At 37.4% G+C, this 19,581-nt stretch overlaps 1 protein-coding gene across 7 annotated transcripts; it reads right to left on the reverse strand.

Moving 5' to 3' along the window:
* Positions 1–26: 26 nt before the first annotated feature.
* Positions 27–15,979, reverse strand: LOC123709239 (nucleolar protein dao-5-like). 7 transcript variants are annotated; one of them, XM_045660387.1, is made up of 10 exons: positions 15,585–15,979; positions 10,339–10,446; positions 8,834–9,044; positions 8,407–8,542; positions 7,724–7,835; positions 5,885–5,986; positions 5,506–5,598; positions 5,299–5,382; positions 4,014–5,193; positions 27–3,876 (listed from the first exon to the last, which is right to left on the reverse strand). In XM_045660387.1, exons 1-10 carry the CDS (start codon positions 15,744–15,746, stop codon positions 3,821–3,823), a joined length of 2,244 nt encoding a protein of 747 aa, XP_045516343.1. In that variant the 5' UTR covers positions 15,747–15,979; the 3' UTR covers positions 27–3,820. The 7 variants fall into 7 exon arrangements, with proteins under 7 accessions (XP_045516343.1, XP_045516342.1, XP_045516339.1 ...); XM_045660386.1 differs by having other exon boundaries at positions 5,506–5,607; XM_045660383.1 differs by having other exon boundaries at positions 6,065–7,835.
* Positions 15,980–19,581: the final 3,602 nt, after the last annotated feature.

The raw sequence follows: 19,581 nt of genomic DNA on the forward strand, positions 1-19,581 counted from the left end.
ATATAAAATAAAATAAACATTTAATCATTTCAACATTTTTATTAAGAAAACGGAAACAGTGAAAAAGTACATAACTGTAAATTGTAGTTGGTTACAGTGTTGCTTATAAACAAATAATTTACAGTTTAAAACGTCTACACTTTTACTCTGTCCGAAAAACAAATCTAGAGGATAGTATTATAACTATGGTAATTAACTACGACAATCATTGGCGGTATTTTATTTAACTATGTAACAGAGTAAAAATATAGGATCGCAAGTTCGATACATAAAGCGGTTTTACTTTTTTCTACAATTAAAATATAAAATAGCATCTGTTGCCTCATTCAATAATGTCGATTTGAATATATAAACTATTCGGCCATCTAGCTAGAAGAAATATAGATTTCCACTTATTTGTCTACATCCATATCGACATAACTGGCCGGTTAAGGCTACAGACATTTAGATAATAGAAATAGTTAATATCTCGTAATATACACTTCGCCGATAGCGCCAATATTTGAAAAAGCGACATCTTTTATACAAACCGAATTAAAATATCTGAGCGCGATTTATTGTTAAATAATTTAACCTATCGAAGACCTTTCGAAAAGTATGTAATTAAGGCTTTTTGTAAAGACGTAAAGTAGCGAAGAGCTAGCTGGAAATTTGTTCTAAATTATAAAGCACTGTTTTTAATTTTAAGTACATATTGTAACACCAGATTTTATGATTTTTATAATAAACGCCAAATGAAATTAGTATGGCCAAACGTTAAAAATATAGCTCTCACTAAATTCGCCCAGATTTCTAAAGTAAATAATAATGTTGATAAAAATTAGCTTTGCAAATCTATTTACATATTTTACAAGGGAAAGAAATAATAAATAATATTTCTACACCTTTGATATGAGCATTTGTCAAGGTAATTGATAAAAACCTCAACACGAAATACAGCAAAGTATGAAATGAAACTACACTTTACGAAGCGACAGCTACATGAAGAAGCATTGTAGTTGTCGTAAGTTGACCGACTAAATGACCGGTTTTCTTTTACTCGGCTACAAAGCCTAAAATAATCGATAAAAGGTAAGATTCAAAGTCGATACTAAGCGCTAAGTATGACTGCCGTACCTCAAAAACCTATTATATTTTAAGATACGGAAGTCACAGTTCGTAAGTTTTGACTCTGCATTTTACCCTTGGAGTAAACGAGTCGTACAATTATTAGACATTGTCATCAGCATTTTTAAATAAGTGCTTTAATAATTTAACGATGGAAATATGTACACAATGTTATACAGCAAGATCACGAATCCAACCATTAAAAGTACATCAATAATATCGGTAACTTATTTTACATTTTCACACAGTACAGGAGGCAATAACACAAGTTACCCCGACGCATCAAAAATCTTATATTGAATTAAAATCTCAGACATTCCGGGCAGTAAAATACGTTTTAAAGTAACCGAGAACGGTTTATAAAAAACGTAATTTTAAGGGGGAAGATTTAGAGTCGAGGCTGACAGTTAAGTACGAGTCTCGTATGTCAAATACGTTTCTGACACACGGAAGTAATACTTAGCTCTAAGCCTCGACTGTATATCTTACTTAATTTTATTCTACTATCAAAGTACGATACAAGTGTTTTTACTTCTTATTACATCAGTGCATAGGTAATAATTCGTAATATTTTCTGATTTTAATTGCCACAACTGCCAGCAGTGTGAATTACCGACTTTAGAAGCTCATTTCTAATTAAATTGTTTAATAGAAATAGAACACAAGAGCTTCAATCGTTGACTCGAAGTCGGTCGGTTAAGCCTGTTTAGGTTAATTTTGTCTCTCAAATAAATAGGATTTCAGTCAGGTTTCCAAGTCTTAAAAGATTAAGCTAATTTAATTATTAAAATAACTGAAAACTAGTAGTAGCGCTTGGTCTGACTACTATACGTCAAAAATATTTTCGATTTTGACATACGGGAGTCATAGTTCGCGCTTGTCTCCGAATTTGTCCAATGTCCATGTCCATGTCAGCGGTGTATGTTTCATTAGCTAAATGTGCCGCTTATCTGGTAACTATTTTCTGATTACATATGAATCGGGCTACGATACACCTAGATTAAAAATAGAGCAACCAGATTACCTACATGTTATAAATGCAGTTTCGAAAAGCAAAGTTTTGGCGACAAGAAAAGGTCTTGTAGAAAAGCGAATACTTTAGATACACACGAAACACACCAATTGAGTAATGTTTTCATAATGACTGACCTTTATTTACATAATTTCACATTTATATACTTATTTTAATAATTTATGTTATGACATATTAACACGATTTATACTAACATACACTAAGACTATAGCGATATTGAAAAGGATTTCGAATTAAGGAGAATATTCGACTAGCTTTGATAACGAATTTTTTTTTATTATCTTTGTTTATATTTAGTTTTAAAACTGAGGGGAAAATTTAAATGATATAGATATTATATATGAGGTATAGGAATCGACACGATTTTATGTATGTTATGGGAACGATTAAAAGCTCCAGGAGGTTAATAGACTTGTAGGATAACAAAAATCGTGAATCCTACTATCCATTCTTAAAAAAATGGAGGATATTCGCAGTATTAAGCTTTGTAAGGCTTCAACTTAGCAATGTTCAAACAATTGCTGGTAAAATATAAGATCTGCTTTCTTTTCAGAGAATTTAAAACGGCCCAAGGTATCATTAGGTGTGCGTCCGAAGTTAGAACACGCACTTACACTAATTGTGTTTACACTGCGATGTAAGGAGACGCAAGAATACTTTAGTGAAAAGATTGCAATTAGACATTTTAGTTTTTATAAATAAGGAGGTAAAAATAAAGTAGAAACATTAACCAAAGTTTGTAAGTATACGATAAACGTACGTACGTGTACGCACTTCGGACGTACACGTATCGACGTTGTGGCCATTTTAAATACCTAAAAATGTTAAGCGGAAAAACTAAGAATATTAGGATACAGTTGTAAGTTGCCATATCCCCCATTCTTTACAATATAATTATTCTGTTATCAGTATAATTTATATCAACGAAGTATAGACTATATTTCTCTATTAAAAATTGATGTATTTTTAAAATTTTAAATATACATACGGTGCCTGTACGACAATGAGCTCACAAAGTTGAAGACAAAATAAATCCTGTTAATTGTGAATTTCTTACGATGATAATAATATCAATAACCACATTTATAACCGACAGCTGAATCGTACTGGCACCATTCAGTACATTCAAGCTCAAACAATAAACCAAATTCTTTGTAAAAGTATAACTTAAAAAATACATAACAAATTAGGATATCAGTATCTAGTTATAATAGAGAGAATTAATCGCATAATTGTGATTATATAACAAAAACGAAGAACGAATCGACGCTATTCAGTAAAACGAAATTTAATCACATCTTAAGCTAACTTGTTGCATCACGACACGCCGGAGTTCATACGTTAACAAGAATGACTAGGTTAACTAGTGACGTCATTCAGCCTTCAGTGATGAATTGAAGAAACCATATCGCATATAAAGTATAGAGTCGGATCTTTTGAAGTGAGTCGTCACACCGGTACGAAACTGGACAGCACTGAAAGTCGTGACACAACAGTATAACACGAAAATACACCTCGACAACACTACACCAAGAAATGACACCAAATGCGGTTCATGACATAAAATAGCTCACTTATGCACATATTTACAAGCAAATGTACGCAGAGCGACGCAAGTCACGTATATGGACCACTCACACGCGATATTCGAGGGCTAACGCACCGTCTGTACGGGGAGCTTTAATCGCTGAAATACCGCACTTTGCCGTTACTGCAACGGATTATGTCCTCCCAAGCTGAAAAAATAATTTTAAGCTAATCTCTTGAACCATCTTAATATATTTGAATCGAACATTACGATAACACTTGGGCATACAACAATTTCATTTTACGCTAAATACCTAACGAAAGTCAATCGTATGTATCGGCTTACCCGTGCCGACGTAGTCGATGATCTGGTGCGTGTGCGTGGCGTGCGGCAGCAGCGCGGGCGGCACGTAGCGCAAAGCCGCGCAGCCTGCCCGCACCGGCACTCCCTCCAGCAGGTCGCAACGTGCGCGCCTTCCGCCGCTCAGCAGCTGCTCGTTGACATCAAAGCCGAACGTGATGCCGTCCATATCGCGGCCCGTGGCCGCCGCCGCCAACAAGATGACGGGCGGCCGGCGATCCGCCACCACGTCCGGCGCCGGCTCCGCCACTCGCGCTTCGCCCCGCTCCTTGCGCTGGGGCCTCGTCGCGCCCCCGCCGGCCTTGTCTCGGGGCCGCCGCGCCGCCAGCGCCGGGTAGCCCTCCATGGGCTCGCCCGCGGGGGCGGCGGCCTTCCGGTCGGACGGCGGCCGCTCCTTCGGCTCGTCGCCCTCGGCGTAGAAGTTGCACGACTCAATGAGATCGGGAATGTTGTTGCGGGTGCGCGCAATGTCCGCGTACGAGGCGGGCGGGTGTGGCGGCGGCAGGGCGGGCGGCGGCGGCGGCGGAGGTGGCGCTGGTACGGGGGCGGGCGGCGGCGAGTGCGCCGAGTCGAAATCGTCGTTGGAGTCGTTGCTGCGCTCGGACGGCGAGGCGCGGGGCTCCGGCGAGGGCGGAGGCCGGGCCGGCTCGGCTTCGTCCGGCCGGCGTCGCGGCTTGCGGCGCTTGGTGACCGTCTGGAAGTCGGTTAGCTCGGCGTCGTCGGGCAGCAGCAGAGCGGCCCGAGCGTCGTCGCCCCACGAGCGGCGCTCGGGCTTGGCGGGGGGCGCCGCGGGCCGGCGGTGCGCGGAGGGCTTGTCGGTGAGGTCCTCGAGCTTGGTGCGCGAGCGCTCCTCGAGCGAGGAGGCACGCTTCACCTTGCTCTCCTTGTCCTTGCGACGGTCGGCGCACCTTTTCTTGCCTTTGTCGTCGGAGTCGTCCTTGTGCTTGGCGCGCGCTTTGGAGCCGCGCGCGCCGTCCGCGTTCGACTCGATGAATCTCAACACCTCGTTGAGGTCTTTGTTGCCCTGGTAGCCGTCTATCTGGTGCGACTTGATCACGGTCTCGTTTTTAGATGACTTTTTCCGCCTCGGCTTCTTCTGTTGACTGGATCCCGAGGCGGGCGAACTGAATCCGTGGACCGCGTTGCCGTTTTCGTCTAGAGACTTCTGTAAACGGGACACGCAGTTAACAAAGGCATTCGAATAGAAACGTAAAACTTACGTTTACCCGTGATGATCCCTGAAGATGTACTATTTGTGGGTTCCACGTACCTTATTCTCGTCGACGGAGGGGCAGGATTCGGAGGCGAGGAGCAGGCCGCCGAGGGAGCTCGTCGGAAGCACGTTGCGAGACAACTGAGCCAAACGGACACGTTAAATACGCCGCCGCATCGAGTCTCACGAGTAATGCGCGAAGCGATACCCGTACCTCACACCATTTATGACGCTTAATGCGGGGGCCGATGTAAGGATTATTACCTGCAGGGCTTGGGGCGCGGAGGCGGGGGGCGCGGCGGCGGCGGGGGCCGGGGCGCCCGTGAGGCTGGCCACGGCGTTGTAGCACGACTCCAACTGCAGCGGCTGTACATCATATCACTTAACCCTAGCACACTCACACAGTTCCCTACTTCAAATGTTTAGGTCGTAAACGTGACAACTTTACTTAACTTTTGTCGTTTTACCTCACTCGGTATTCTAAAATTCACGCAAAAGATATCAGAATATAAGTCATTGTTTTGAATAAAAGATTTGATAAAGTAAGACAGCGTACAGCAAGAGTAACGTAAATTTCAAATGGTGTGAGATACAGAACGCATTAAAATGTTAAATGCGCCGAGCGTAAGGAAAATGTCAGTACCTTTGGATCGACGGCGACCGTCGACTGCGTAGTTGATGTCGTGTTGCAACTTGCCACAACCTCTGGTGTTGTGATGCAACTGAACGGGATAGCGGAATCGATCTGCAAAACGAGAAGAAATATCTTTAATAAAACATTTTCTTTGGATATTTCCGTACATGTTCAAATTCAAATTCCTACCTTATTAGCGATTGCAGATTTTTCTTTGGCCTTATTAGCTGTGCAATCGCTATAAAGAAGATATTTTAAAGCATTCTTTTTAGAGGCATTGCTCTTATCGAGCCCCGGGTTTACTTTTTCCTTCTGTTTACTTTTCTTTTTAGATTTTTTTTCGGCAGAGGTTTCTTTGGCATTATTGTCGGCTTCATTTATTTTATTAGCTGGATGATTTATAAAGTATCTCGATTTCAGTAGGCTCTCACGGATGCTTAGAAAGATACAGGAATCAGCGAAATCAAACGGTTTGTTGTCATCATTTTTCGAGTTTATTTTGTCATGTTTATTTGCTGCGTCGGGCACAGTTTTTGTTTCTGATATTCCATATTTTTTCCTTAATTGATTTATTATATCGTGTCCTAATATGTTTTCTGTGCTGTCAACCAATTTTTCTTCGCTTATGGAAGTTATAACTTCATCAGAATTCGATTTACTACGACTGTTGCATGATATTTTAGAATCAATGAATTTGTTTTCGAAATCCTGGTGTTCCTGAGATGCACTATGTGTATTTTCTTTGGGAATTGGCTTAAAATTATTTTCGTAAGACGCCAGATTGTTGTTACTTTCTTTTTCATATTTATTTGCCACCAATTGATGCACTTTTTCCGAACACTCTTTTCGGAAAGACCTTTCGCAGGCAATACGTTTAATTTTGCCACTCTCCAAATTTGTTTCTGTATCATTTATCTTCACAAATTCTAATTCTTTTAAATCATTATAATTCAAAGTACAGGAACTACTTTCGTCTAATACTTTATTTTCTATTTCTTTCTCTTGATCTTTTCCCTTTTCTGAGTTACCTTTTTTCTTTTGTGAAGGTATACATGGAGAAATGTTGCTTGTTATAGTATGATTGGTTTTTTTGATTGGCTCTAAACAATCTTTTGTGCTTTGAAAAATTGGTAATTCATTACTTTTATTTTTTTTATCTTTAACTTTAGATCTCCTTTTCGATTTTTTTGTAGAAGAACTTTTTAAAACTATATTATCTTCATTCAGATCTTCAGAAGAATCGGCTTTCTGGATTGTCATATTTCTAATATTTCTTGGATTTATTAACTTTGCTAAATTTGGTGTAACTAAACCACTACCCACCTTTTGAAGTCTTCTTAGGCTAATATCACATTCTTCGCAATCACTTAAATGTAAAACCCTGTCTTTACTATCAAGCTTGTTCCTTGGTGTGTCCTTACTTTTATCAACATTACAAGTATTATTTTCGTTAACGTTAATTATATTTTTGTTATCACTATCAACAGCCTTTAATTTAGCGCTCCAATCCTTTGACAAATTTTCATCCAGCTGAACGCCGAGGTAATCGAGTGTTGGAGTTCTAGTGTAGCGATTCAAGCTCTCGTACCACATATCCACTCTGCGATTCCACTCCACGTCGACGGCATCCGTCTCTTTAGCGTTGGAGCCGCGCGGTTCCTTTCCACCGGGTGCCTCTTTCCGTACGTTACCACCACTGTCGCAGGCGGATTCCTCGCGGACGCAGAGAGCCTTCATGAGTTTATTTTGGCCTGCATAGGGGTCGTAGAGGGCCGGAGTGTCGAGAAGCCTTCGCGGCGGGCCAGCTGTAGGAAGTCCGCGGTTACTGCGGGGAGTGGTGGTACGCACCTGGTTGGAGGCAGTGGTGGTGGTGACCGCGCGGCCCGTACCCACGCTGCCACTGCCGATCTCCAAGGTAGCGCGCGCCGTGTACGTCATCGGGAACGTTGGCTTACTCCGCCTGGGGACAAACGCCATTATTACGCACCGACCGGGGACGGAGGACGTGTCCTAGTATTTAACTTCACTACGGCTTTATGACTGACATGCTTTACGATTTCGGCACTACAATAATATAAAAAATATTTTCTTCAAACTCAAAGCATATTATCGAATTAAGAAATATTACGCAAGGGCTTTAATACTAATTAACACTAATGCTTAGTACAAATGTAGGCATTTAGAGATGGAGTAACACAGACTAGCAATTACGCATTAAAATATACTTTCAATTGCATTACAATCCGTACACAAAAGAAATAATAAAAACAATCTAGTTGGACTCTGGAAGGTATATTGAACAAAAAGATACAAAGTTCGACCTTCGTACTATTAAATATGGCATGGAGCTTGTTAACATCACGGGATTTCTAGCGCTTATACATGCCATAATTGATAAGAAGTATAAACAAAATGATTTGACGTTGACACAAAGGTAGTCGGGAAACATGTTAATGTCATCAAAGGGCAGTTTATTGTATTGAACTGACCGTAAACATGTTTAGGCTGAATAAATTTCCTTTAGTGGTTACCTGGTAACGAGTTCGATATCACCGGGTGCGTTGGCATCACTGGCGGACACGCGGCGTTCGGCGAGAGGTGGAGGGTTGACACATCGCACTGTGGCCACGTACGCACCACGGGTGGGCTCCTCGCTAAAGAGGAAGGCTGAAATACATTTATTTAACGTGACTACACCATATATTAAGGAAAATGTATATTCATACTGTACTATAAGGTAATTAATGTTACAAGATCGCCATTGTTCTTTAATAGTATAAACATTCGTTTTACACTATACTATAAACTGAATTCATGTTGAATTAAGCCAATTTTGTTATGCTATGTTTATAACAAAGATTATAATATTCCTGAAAGTTGAAATTTGACTAAAAACGCCTGCGTTCAGTGCTTGATACAAAAAAATTGGACCAGAAATTAAGTTAGTAAGTTCTTTACATCTATCAACACCGGAGGGCAAACTCCCTCCGTGGTGGGTCCTAGCCGACACGTTGTGAGAGTGATGATGTCTGCGCCTAGGCGCGGGTTCCGCTGCCATGGCAGCCACCAGGTCTTGCAGACTCGAGTGATGGTCGCGCCTCCCCGCACGCCCCGCTCGAGCCGCCGCCTCACACGCTTCCTCGTCTTGTTCCACTTCCTCCAGCAACTCCTGACGAAGCATATACCTCTATTATTATTATTATTGTTATATGTAATTATAATGATATATAAACTACGGGAGTCAAAAGTATATTATATACAGTATACTTAAATAAATACAGTACATTTTATACTAATTCAATAGAATGAAAGCATATTTTTTTCATATCAGATAGAAAATAGTCTATTAGTTTTTATCAATCCAATGTCACGTCTCCTCTCTCTCTCGACCTCTCAAATTAAATGGTACTAAAAATACTACAATCCTAAAGGCTCGAATTTCGTTTCAATATTTATTTGGGTACTAAATACCCGTAGTTTAGTTTAGTGTACCATCCGTATTTTCTTTCATACTCTTGGTTATTTTCGAGGCAAAAACATTTTGCTATGTAGATCTTCGTTACATCGCGACTATTTCAGTATTATTTGAAGTAAATGACGAAGATAAAATATACTAGTTTTAATTATTTTATTTTATTTACACGAATATTGTTTACCCTAATGAATGGTACTACATATATGATTTTGTTCGTATATTCTGCCAGTCACAATGGCGTGCAAATTTGTCTTAGATAATTTTGTAAAATTTTAATTACGTATTAAATTTAATTATGACGATTAATAATTACTGCATTATTTTATTACAACGTCATAACATTATTAAACTACATTATAACGGGTTTTATTACAATAATCATTTCCGTTTTTCCTTAAAAGTATAGATTAAGTAGATTTTTAAAGGCTCTATAGAGGGATATATACATTTTGTTAATAACATTAAAAATGTATTTTCTACATCATTTTAGATAAATCTAATATTATTTAGAAAATACATTTTAATTAATTAATTAAGGCATAACCAATTCTCTATGTCTACAATATCAGTTATCAATATAATATTTTAAAAATATGTAAGCTTTCACTAACGAAATTTCAATAATCCAATTCTCTAATAATTTATAGTCTAATGTGAAAACAAAATTTAATACGAATAAAACACTAGTAATCTAGTAGGTATTCGCTCGAATGATGTATAAAATGGAACCTCGAAGCTTATTCTAAATAAATCGCGCCGCGAAACTCAACTCAACGAAATTTCAGACTTTCTTTAACCGTGACGTTAGGTCATTCAAACGGTGAATTTTTTATTCAGCACGAAGATTCGCAAACGTTCATGTACTTATAATAAATATCAGGAAATAGCATTGTATTTATACCTAACAAACATTTTTTGTATATCCGAGAACTTCAAAGTTGACAATTGCCCCTTGGGTCCTTACCCAAAGTTACTCGTAAAACAATACCTTAAAGAGACTGCTCTTTCCTTCTCGGTCTTTGGGACACTTGTAGGTGATCGCTTCATCCAGAAGTGCTCGCAACTGTCCGTCGTCTAGGCTCTCCACGAGTTTATTCTGAAATCACATTCCATTTTCACTAATTTGCCATTAAATACCAATATTATTAATAACAGTCGATTTTCAGTCGATATCTTATCGAATAATCACAATCAGTTTTGAGAAGTTTTGCGAAAATGTTAAAAATTATAGCTTTAACTGCTTCAGCGTGCAGATATAAGAACCATATAATTAAGCATAAAATTTCTAATAAAAAAATAGTTATTCAAACACGACCCATGCGTGATTGGAAATTATGTTCATACATTCAAAACACGCAAAGCTATCTCCGAACTACGGAATACCTAATGGAATCCCCGGGGTATGAAGAGTGAATTGAATTTTAGCTTAAATTCGTATCCACGTATCCCTAGCAACAGTATCTGTAATGGCAGCTCGCCTAATATCGGCATACGTTATCACAACAATAATAATGAAAAAATGTATCCTTATCATAAGCAACACGGTCATGGTCATTTTAAATTTCGGATCGCTAAATGTGGCACCGAGGCGTCACGCCTTTGTTATTAACTTCGCTGGATTCAACAAATTTATTTTTTTGTTTCCACGTAATCTGACGTATCCTTTATTCAAAAAAAACACCGTTACTTCCGCGAAAACCCCCGAGTGGTGATAATATTGTACAACGCCTATCGTCATAATTATAAGTCACCGGCGCTGGAAGTCGTCCATGAAATGTAGTAAATTACCATACAACTAGGCCAGAAGTTTTAGATTAGGTACAGATAGTTATCAGAACAACAAGTCAATGTTTGCGGACCACGTAATAAATTTCGTAACATTGTTTCGGTCTATTGGTCGCTGAATCATTAGCTCCAAGGCTACTGTGCACTGAGGAGCATTTTTAGTGATTCGTTTATTTCTCGGTAATTTTTTGCCACTGCATAAACAAATTGGCGTGCTTTCTACTAATTATCAATTGTTACGTTTTCAAATTACAAAAGTAATCATAAATACTAACTGTAATCACATCAAATCCACAAAACCACAAAATTTGACGCGAGTACAGTAGCGAAACTGTTGTCTCATAGATATTAAATTTCTTACTATTGTAAATGTAGAGAATAACAACGATTAAAATTTTCATTATAATTATCATCATGAGAAATCTGACCCATCAAATGTAACATTATCCTTTAAGAAAATTGTAAAGTGTAAGCATTTCATTTTCTTGTTGCTTCGCGTCTACGAATAATTAGAACCCAATAAACCTACAAATTTAGAACATGAATCTGAAATCATCAATGAATGTAGAAAAAGAATATCTTATTCGTATGTATCCTTTCTGCGAATAGTGAATAACACTTTCCGGTTGCATTAAAAATAGTTGACACAGAAACGGATCATCAAAGTTGGAAGTTTTATTCTTTGAAAGAAAATTTAAAAAAAAACTGACACGTATCATTACGATATAAAATCAATTACGTTATGTTTAAAAATATTTTTATTTATTGACACATGCATCACTTTAGTTACTTTTCCTGTGGGCGTTGTTGCGCGTACGATCTCGCCGATCATGAAATCACCCGCAAAGTCGTTATTTCAGTCAGAGAAAGCTGATAAACAAAACAATCCACTAAATACTATCAACCTGTGGAGATTAATAAAAATCTTATATTCTAAAACTTAGCAGCTAATATCACCAGGATAAAGCTCCCAATGACATCGCATTAGCATTTAAAAAATATTGTTTAAATAAATCATATCTAGCGACATAACTAAAACACGAAACTGTCAGCGAGACATACCCGTAAACTCTGGTTTATTATGGACTACGGGTAAATTATAGTTTCATAATTATACTAAATCGCATATTAGTTAAATATAGTTTATCGACATAAAGCCGTGCAAAAATCGCGTTTTTTCTTCATGCCCGAAGATGCCTTAGCGTGAAACCGAGACAGTGTGTCAGCGAAGCGGTGGAGCCGAGCCAAAATATAACGTTATTTACGAGAAACACCGTCTCAATACTGCATACCACTTACGCTTTTCGGTAAACTCCTATTAGCATGACTAATTAGACTGCTCGTCTAAGCACTTTGATTACTTAGTGAAGGGATTTATATTTAGAGTTTTAAATTAAACACAATTTGTTACATAAAGCAACCTCCTAACGCAGGAAACGAAAAGCTTTTTAAATGCGAAATAGTAGTAGTTGCAATATTGTTTGTCAGTGACGGCTTTCGGTACAAATTACATTAATCCAATATCAAGATTTATCATATTTAGAAAGGCTCTAATTCAGACCAAAGAAAAATTATCACTTATTCGAACTTTCATCTTTAATTATTATTATTTCAACAGTGGCTAATTTAACTTAATTAGTGTTTTCGGAAGTAAGCGTCAAGTAATTAGTCCCAACTGCGTTGTATGCATAACGGTTTATTTCTTTTAATTTCAACATTACTTTGTTTAAAATTATTTTTGAGACCATACCTGGTAGGTATCTTTATAATGAAATAACCAAACATTAAATTACCGTGGCGTAGTGGCCGATGTAATTGTATTCCTAATATTTTAGTATTTGTTCGATTATGTTTAATCCCAAAACCATATCCCGATCAAAAAGTGGTCAAGGATTTTGTGCTTACCATCTCAAGTCTCTTGTATTTTATCAATATATTGGTAATATTAAAGGTAAAGTCCCTTTTTATTGTTTGTCGAGACAGATAGATGAGTACTTGGCACATCTCGTTTTTATCAGAAACAAGGAAAATCACTTAGCCTACTTACACAAGCAACAAAAAATGTTTAAGGACTTTCACAGTTTGCAATTGTTATAGTACCTAATATCTCCATACCACAACATTCGATTGAATACATATGAAAATCATGCACGACATCAATAAATAATTACTTAGTGACCTAAACAATAGAGTAAATTTGTGATATATTAATTAAAAAACTACTTAAATTTAAAAACCGAAAATGTTTACTTTATTCATATTTAAATTAAAACGCATTTTGGATAAAAAATTATAAAGAACTCTTTAAACTGGTCCCTATATTTTCATTAGTAATATGGCGTAACTTGGCAAATTATATTTGTCATCGTAATCCATATTTTTTGAAAGTCATTAAAACACAAATAATAGAGATCTGTGATAAAAGCGTCAGCATCGTACAAACGTATTTTTAGGCAAGTACTCATTTTCGTGTAATGAAATATGACGCTTTTGGGAGGCGTTGTCTCATTGTGGAGGTGTGTTCAGGGTCATTCAGGAATTGCGTCACAAACTTCGACCCTTAAGCGTTACTTATTATTGAAAAAAATCGAACAATATATAATGGACATACTCGTAGTTGATAACATAAATAAATAGCTCTAGTGTACAAAATATATCTTCCCGCTATAGTCACTGACAATACAAAATCTCAATAAAAAATAACGAAATAGTGCCACCTGCCCACCTAGAACTCCTGTTAGTAATTTATAATAGAACAGTTATATGTAAAATATAATAATTGATTTTGAAATGAAAGGAATTAAATACCTTAACATTTATATTTTTAGTGATACCCTGCAGTATTGAAACATTTCCTAGAATAGTTTTTGGGAGTTTTTACCAAAACTTACATTTTTACAGTAACTGTAGAATCCCTATTAATGTTATATCATTTTACCAAAGGATTAGTCTTCTGGCACCTTGTAGAACAATGTAATAGTATTCTGATAGTCTATGTAAATATGTAAGGTGCCTACACTCATATTTATTATATTATAACAAGATCAATAAAAAATGAGTAATACTACAATAAATATATACTATAAAAAATACCAATAATACAAATAATCAATCCAATCAAATTTAATTGAATGAACAATAAAAGTTACGCTACATGTGACATTTGGGGGTGAGGATGGCAGGCTAACTATTCTATATTTCAAATGTACAGGATCATAAATATTGGTTTATAGATCTTCTCAAAAATTTTTTTTTTTTTAATAATTTTATGGCCTGGTAACGAGACCTTTAAGCCAAGTCTTATTTACGGTCACTAATTCACATGTTATTCTATTGTTTCACTTGTTTTCTTAAATCTTCCCCACGTTATTTTTGATGTATTTATATAATGCACTATAACACTTTTTGTTTTTGAGCAAATCACACAACTGGCGGCGGGAGGGATCACTAATTTCCAGATCTTCTCAAAATACTGGCACTATAGACAACTTTTTATAATTCATAGTGTATTTATAAGGTTTTCAAAAGAATCATTGACAAAATAGGAACTAAAATTTAAGTTATTTAACATGACTTTATGGTTTAATAACACAATATGTTTTTACATATTAATCATATTTAGGACCAAGTCTTGACTTTGAAGTTAAGGGTACAATCCTCTATAATGGTTTGTATCTATAAAATATTATATTATCTATCATGCTACTAACAAAAATTATCAAATAAACATTAAAAATTGTCTCCCATAAAGAACACATGTCAACTGTTTAACAAAAATGTTCTGTCCTTAAGAATTATATATTCTAATTAAAGCATGGCCATAAAACGCAATGAGCAGCTTATGATATATTTAACTACTATGTTGTGGTAAAAATTAATAAAAATATTTTCCCTGTAATCAATTTTATGTGTCCTTCCTTCGTCCGATAATGAAGTTCTCCTTGGGAACTACTTTTGTAATAACCTTACTAAAAACTTACCGAGACAATAACAGTTATATTTTACAGTAGTAAAAATATATACTTTGTACAACATTTTTTTTAAAATGAAGCCAGAGTTCAGCCAATGCCTATAGTAGAATAAATCAGGAATATTAACATATACATAGTATATTTAATCTATATTTCTATTATTTGATAAATATGTTTATATTTATTATAGGACAAATTAAAGATTTTTAGGATACATAGATTATTTATGATTTTAAAATGTATAATTATATACTTCACTTATTTACATACATAAAAATAAGAGCATTTTTATAAAGCCTAAATAATAGTACTATCCATTAAACCTATGAAAATATGTACTCCTTAAATTACCATTCAATTATGCTTATGCTAGATAAGCTTGGAAAGCAGTTATGTACACAGCATCCAGCAGAATATAATTAATTTTAGACTTTTCGTACCCATTGTAACAAAATAAAAACTAAAAATTATAACATACCTCTACATCAGTATTAGAAGGCGCTGTAGAAGACCGAAGTTCAGAAGCACTTGAATGTTCTTTAGTGTGGTTGTACAGAATTTTTGAATCATCACTGGAAATGTTAACGACAGCTTTATCAGGGGCTTTCGGTTCCTTATCATACTCCGGTGAAGGAGCCATCTTGAAGGAAGAGGAGACAGATGACACAAGTCTTATGACTTTTTAACACTGAAATCACTTTTCTTAGCCAAAATGCCTACGATTTAAAAAATAATCATTGTTATAAGTTTTTAACGAAGTTCGCACACAGTCCCAATAATTTTATAATGACATTTTTTCATTTTTGGTGAAATAAAATCAACATTTCCACAAAATAAGCGAATCAAATTTTCAATGACTTTGCTTTTGGAGCGCCCTCATGCGGCGAAAAAAGGAAACACATTTTTCAGCCAGCAACACTGAATAAAATTCTCCATAGACAATAAAATATTTAATATACTACAATTTGAAAAAAAATTAAATCTTATTTTATTGCACGACGTATAAAAGTGTGACTTTTATTTTTTCAGGATATGTTTATGATTACTAAGCTGTTGAAAGTATATAGTTATTGTTAACTTGTTGTAAAATTGTTAACAATTGAATGTATACCTATAAGAAGTTTGTTAAGCCATGACCCAAATGTCCCCTTTAAATTGCCATTACACATTAATCAGTATGTAATAAAGAGCATTTTTTACTTTTCATTACTCAAACAATCCCTTTAAACAAATAAACACGAAATAAAAAATATAGCAATGATTTACAATTTGGTCTTAAGAAAATACAATCAAAAAATAACTAGATGAAATGAAACGCGAATGATTTCTTATCTTTGTTATCACCCATGCGTAACTTATCATTGGGCTTCAGTTATTGAAGAAAATAAATCTAAGAAGTATTACATATATGTATCAATGGCCGTAAAAGTCATGTTGAAAGTAATGAACCAATTATGATTAATAAGTAGTAAGTAATATTATTAACATGTATTATGAAATAATTTACTTGTTTTCAATCGGCATGCTGTGAAATTTATTAATATATGTTATCTATTTTCCCGAATTATCTCGAAAATACAAAAAAGAAATAATGCAGCACATAGCTGAAAAATGTATATCTCAGCAATATTTCTACAACAGCATATATGGCTTATTATTTATCTTTACACAGTCTACATACATGGCTACACTGGCTGACAAACGTATAGGCGTTACAGCGGCTTATATTGCTTTAAAAGCAGTGGAAAAAAAACTAAGAAAAATGTGGATTCCACCTATTTCAATAAGCGTGATACTTTAGATATTTTTAGTCTGAAATTAGGACTGGAACAATTATTTAAAAACTTTATACGAATGTCAAATGGCAGGAAAGATAAGTCAGCATAAAAAGCCTCTAAAATCAAAGGACGGTCAACTTATCGTAACAGCAGAAGGGCAACTACGACGCTGGCGTGAACACTTCGAGGAAACCTTTCGTCCCACAGCTACGCATGGAGGCATGCAAGACACATTTCCACCACCCAGGCCACTAGACATCGATATCGAACCACCTACACGTGATGAAGTGGAGAGAGCGGTCATGGGTCTTAAGACTGGTAAAGCACCAGGGCTTGATTTAATAGCCGCAGAAATGTTAAAAGCGGACCTGGCTACTACCGTCGACACGCTGACACCTTTGATTGGGAAAATCTGGGCCAGCGAGAAGCTTCCGGAGGACTGGAATAGGGGCCTTCTTATTACTGTGCCCAAAAAAGGTGATCTAAGCCAATGCAGCAATTGGAGAGGTATCACCTTGCTCTCGGCCCCTTCCAAGGTTTTCTGCAGAATTATCTTGGACAGGTTGTCTGCAGCCGTTGAGCCTCTCCTTCGCATAGAACAAGCTAGCTTCCGGCCTAACCGCTCGTGTACCGACCAAATTAACACTCTTCGTATCATTCTCGAACAGGCATCAGAATGGCAGAGAGAGATTTATCTTACCTTTGTTGACTTCGAAAAAGCTTTCGATACGTTGAGATGGAGCAGCATATGGTCGCGACTCTCTAACATTGGTGTCCCGCCAAAGATAATTAACCTAGTTAAGGCCAGCTATAGGAACTATTCTTGTAGAGTGATTCACGATGGTCTCGTCTCAGACGATATTCAAGTGCACGCAGGCGTCCGGCAAGGCTGCTTACTCTCGCCACTACTTTTCCTGGTTGTTCTCGACGGGATTATGGATCGCATACATCAGAACCAGCGTCGCGGAATAGAGTGGGGATTAACCAACATCTTAGAAGATTTGGATTACGCCGATGACCTCTGTCTGCTGAGTCACACGCACCGCGACATGCAATCTAAGTTGGACGACCTGGAACGCGAGGCGGGATTTGCGGGACTCAAAATCAACACCCGGAAAACGAAAGAAATGCGTGTTGGAGTTGAGAATCGCACCCCAATGCGGGTGAGTGCAGAGGACATAGAAAGCGTTCAACAATTTGTTTACCTCGGAAGCGTCGTGTCTGAAACTGGAGGTACAGAAGAGGACATCACTTCGCGCATTGCCAAGGCCAGAGCAACCTTTGCACAACTTCGGCCTATATGGCAGTCACGGATGTTGACGCGTCGAATCAAGGTTAAAATATTCGGATCCAACGTCAAATCTGTGCTGCTCTATGTGTGTGAAACGTGGAAGGTCACCAAACACATCTCGCACCAACTCCAAGTCTTCGTTAACCGCTGTCTTCGCCGTATTCTGAACATCTAATGGCCTGAAAAGATCTCTAACGAGCAACTTTGGGAGCGCTGTCGAGAAACCCCGATCAGCCAGCAGATCAAGCGACGCAAATGGAATTGGATAGGCCATACACTCCGAAGGGATCTCAATCATATTCCCAAGCAGGCGCTTGATTGGAATCCGCAAGGAAAGCGGAAGCGTGGCCGTCCCAAACAAACCTGGCGCCGAACAGTTGCGGACGAGGCAAAGAGAGCCGGAAAGACTTGGAGCGAGGTGAAACACGAGGCTCAAGACCGAACGCGATGGAGACTCACTGTGGACGCCCTCTGCCCCACCTAGGGGTTATAGGACATTAAGTCAAGTAAGTCATACGAATGTCAAATAGTGACATTGATAACATTATTCACAAGATTGGGCAGATAATACAAAGAAATAATACTAACATGAAAAAAGCTATACCTGTTGTTACAAGATCAGCTTTACGATTACTTTGCGATTTTAGCATGGAAAAGGGATGTACTTAGGCCGTAAAGCGAGCCAGCAATAATATGGCTGAGAAATATTTCAGTATTCTCGATTGCAAAGCTATCGTTCCGGCCATACGGCTGGGACACTAAACATTAATTGGTCATAGAAAAAATATTTGGTAATATATCCCGGCCATACTAAACTTATTGCCGAGTATTGTAATGTTTAGTAAATCTACGACTACGATCTACGACAAATTATTATTTTAAATTTCGAACAAGATTTAATAAAAAAAAATTGCATTGTACTTTTGAATGTTTGTCTATTGTTAAAGCGGTACGCGAAAAACCGACACCATGACTCTTTACGGATGAAAAGATTGTAGGAACGTGTGTGTACGGAAGAGAAGTATAATAAACACAATGATAGGATGTACGTTAGGAGGAAATATAGTTCCTAGGGTGCAACGTGGACATTATCCATCATCAGTAATGGTTGGGAGTATCCTATTACGGGCCAACTGCAGTTAATTTTTCGAAAAGTCAAAACCAGTGCAAAAGTGTACCAAGAGGCAGTTTTGGCATAAGATGCCCAGCACGCTATTTGCGGGACATCACTTCGTGTTCCAGCAGGACTCTGCGCCAGCACACAAAGCCAAGACCACTCGAGCCTGGTTTGAGCGTCAAAACATCGTTTACCGGACCTTAATACTTTGGACTATAAAATTTGGTAGTGAGGATGGTCTGTGACAAGCCCCATAAAAATTTAAAATTTGGAGAGTCTGAAGTCATCT

The sequence above is a fragment of the Pieris brassicae genome, chromosome 5, assembly GCF_905147105.1.
Source record: "Pieris brassicae chromosome 5, ilPieBrab1.1, whole genome shotgun sequence".
NCBI classification, from domain to species: domain Eukaryota; kingdom Metazoa; phylum Arthropoda; class Insecta; order Lepidoptera; family Pieridae; genus Pieris; species Pieris brassicae.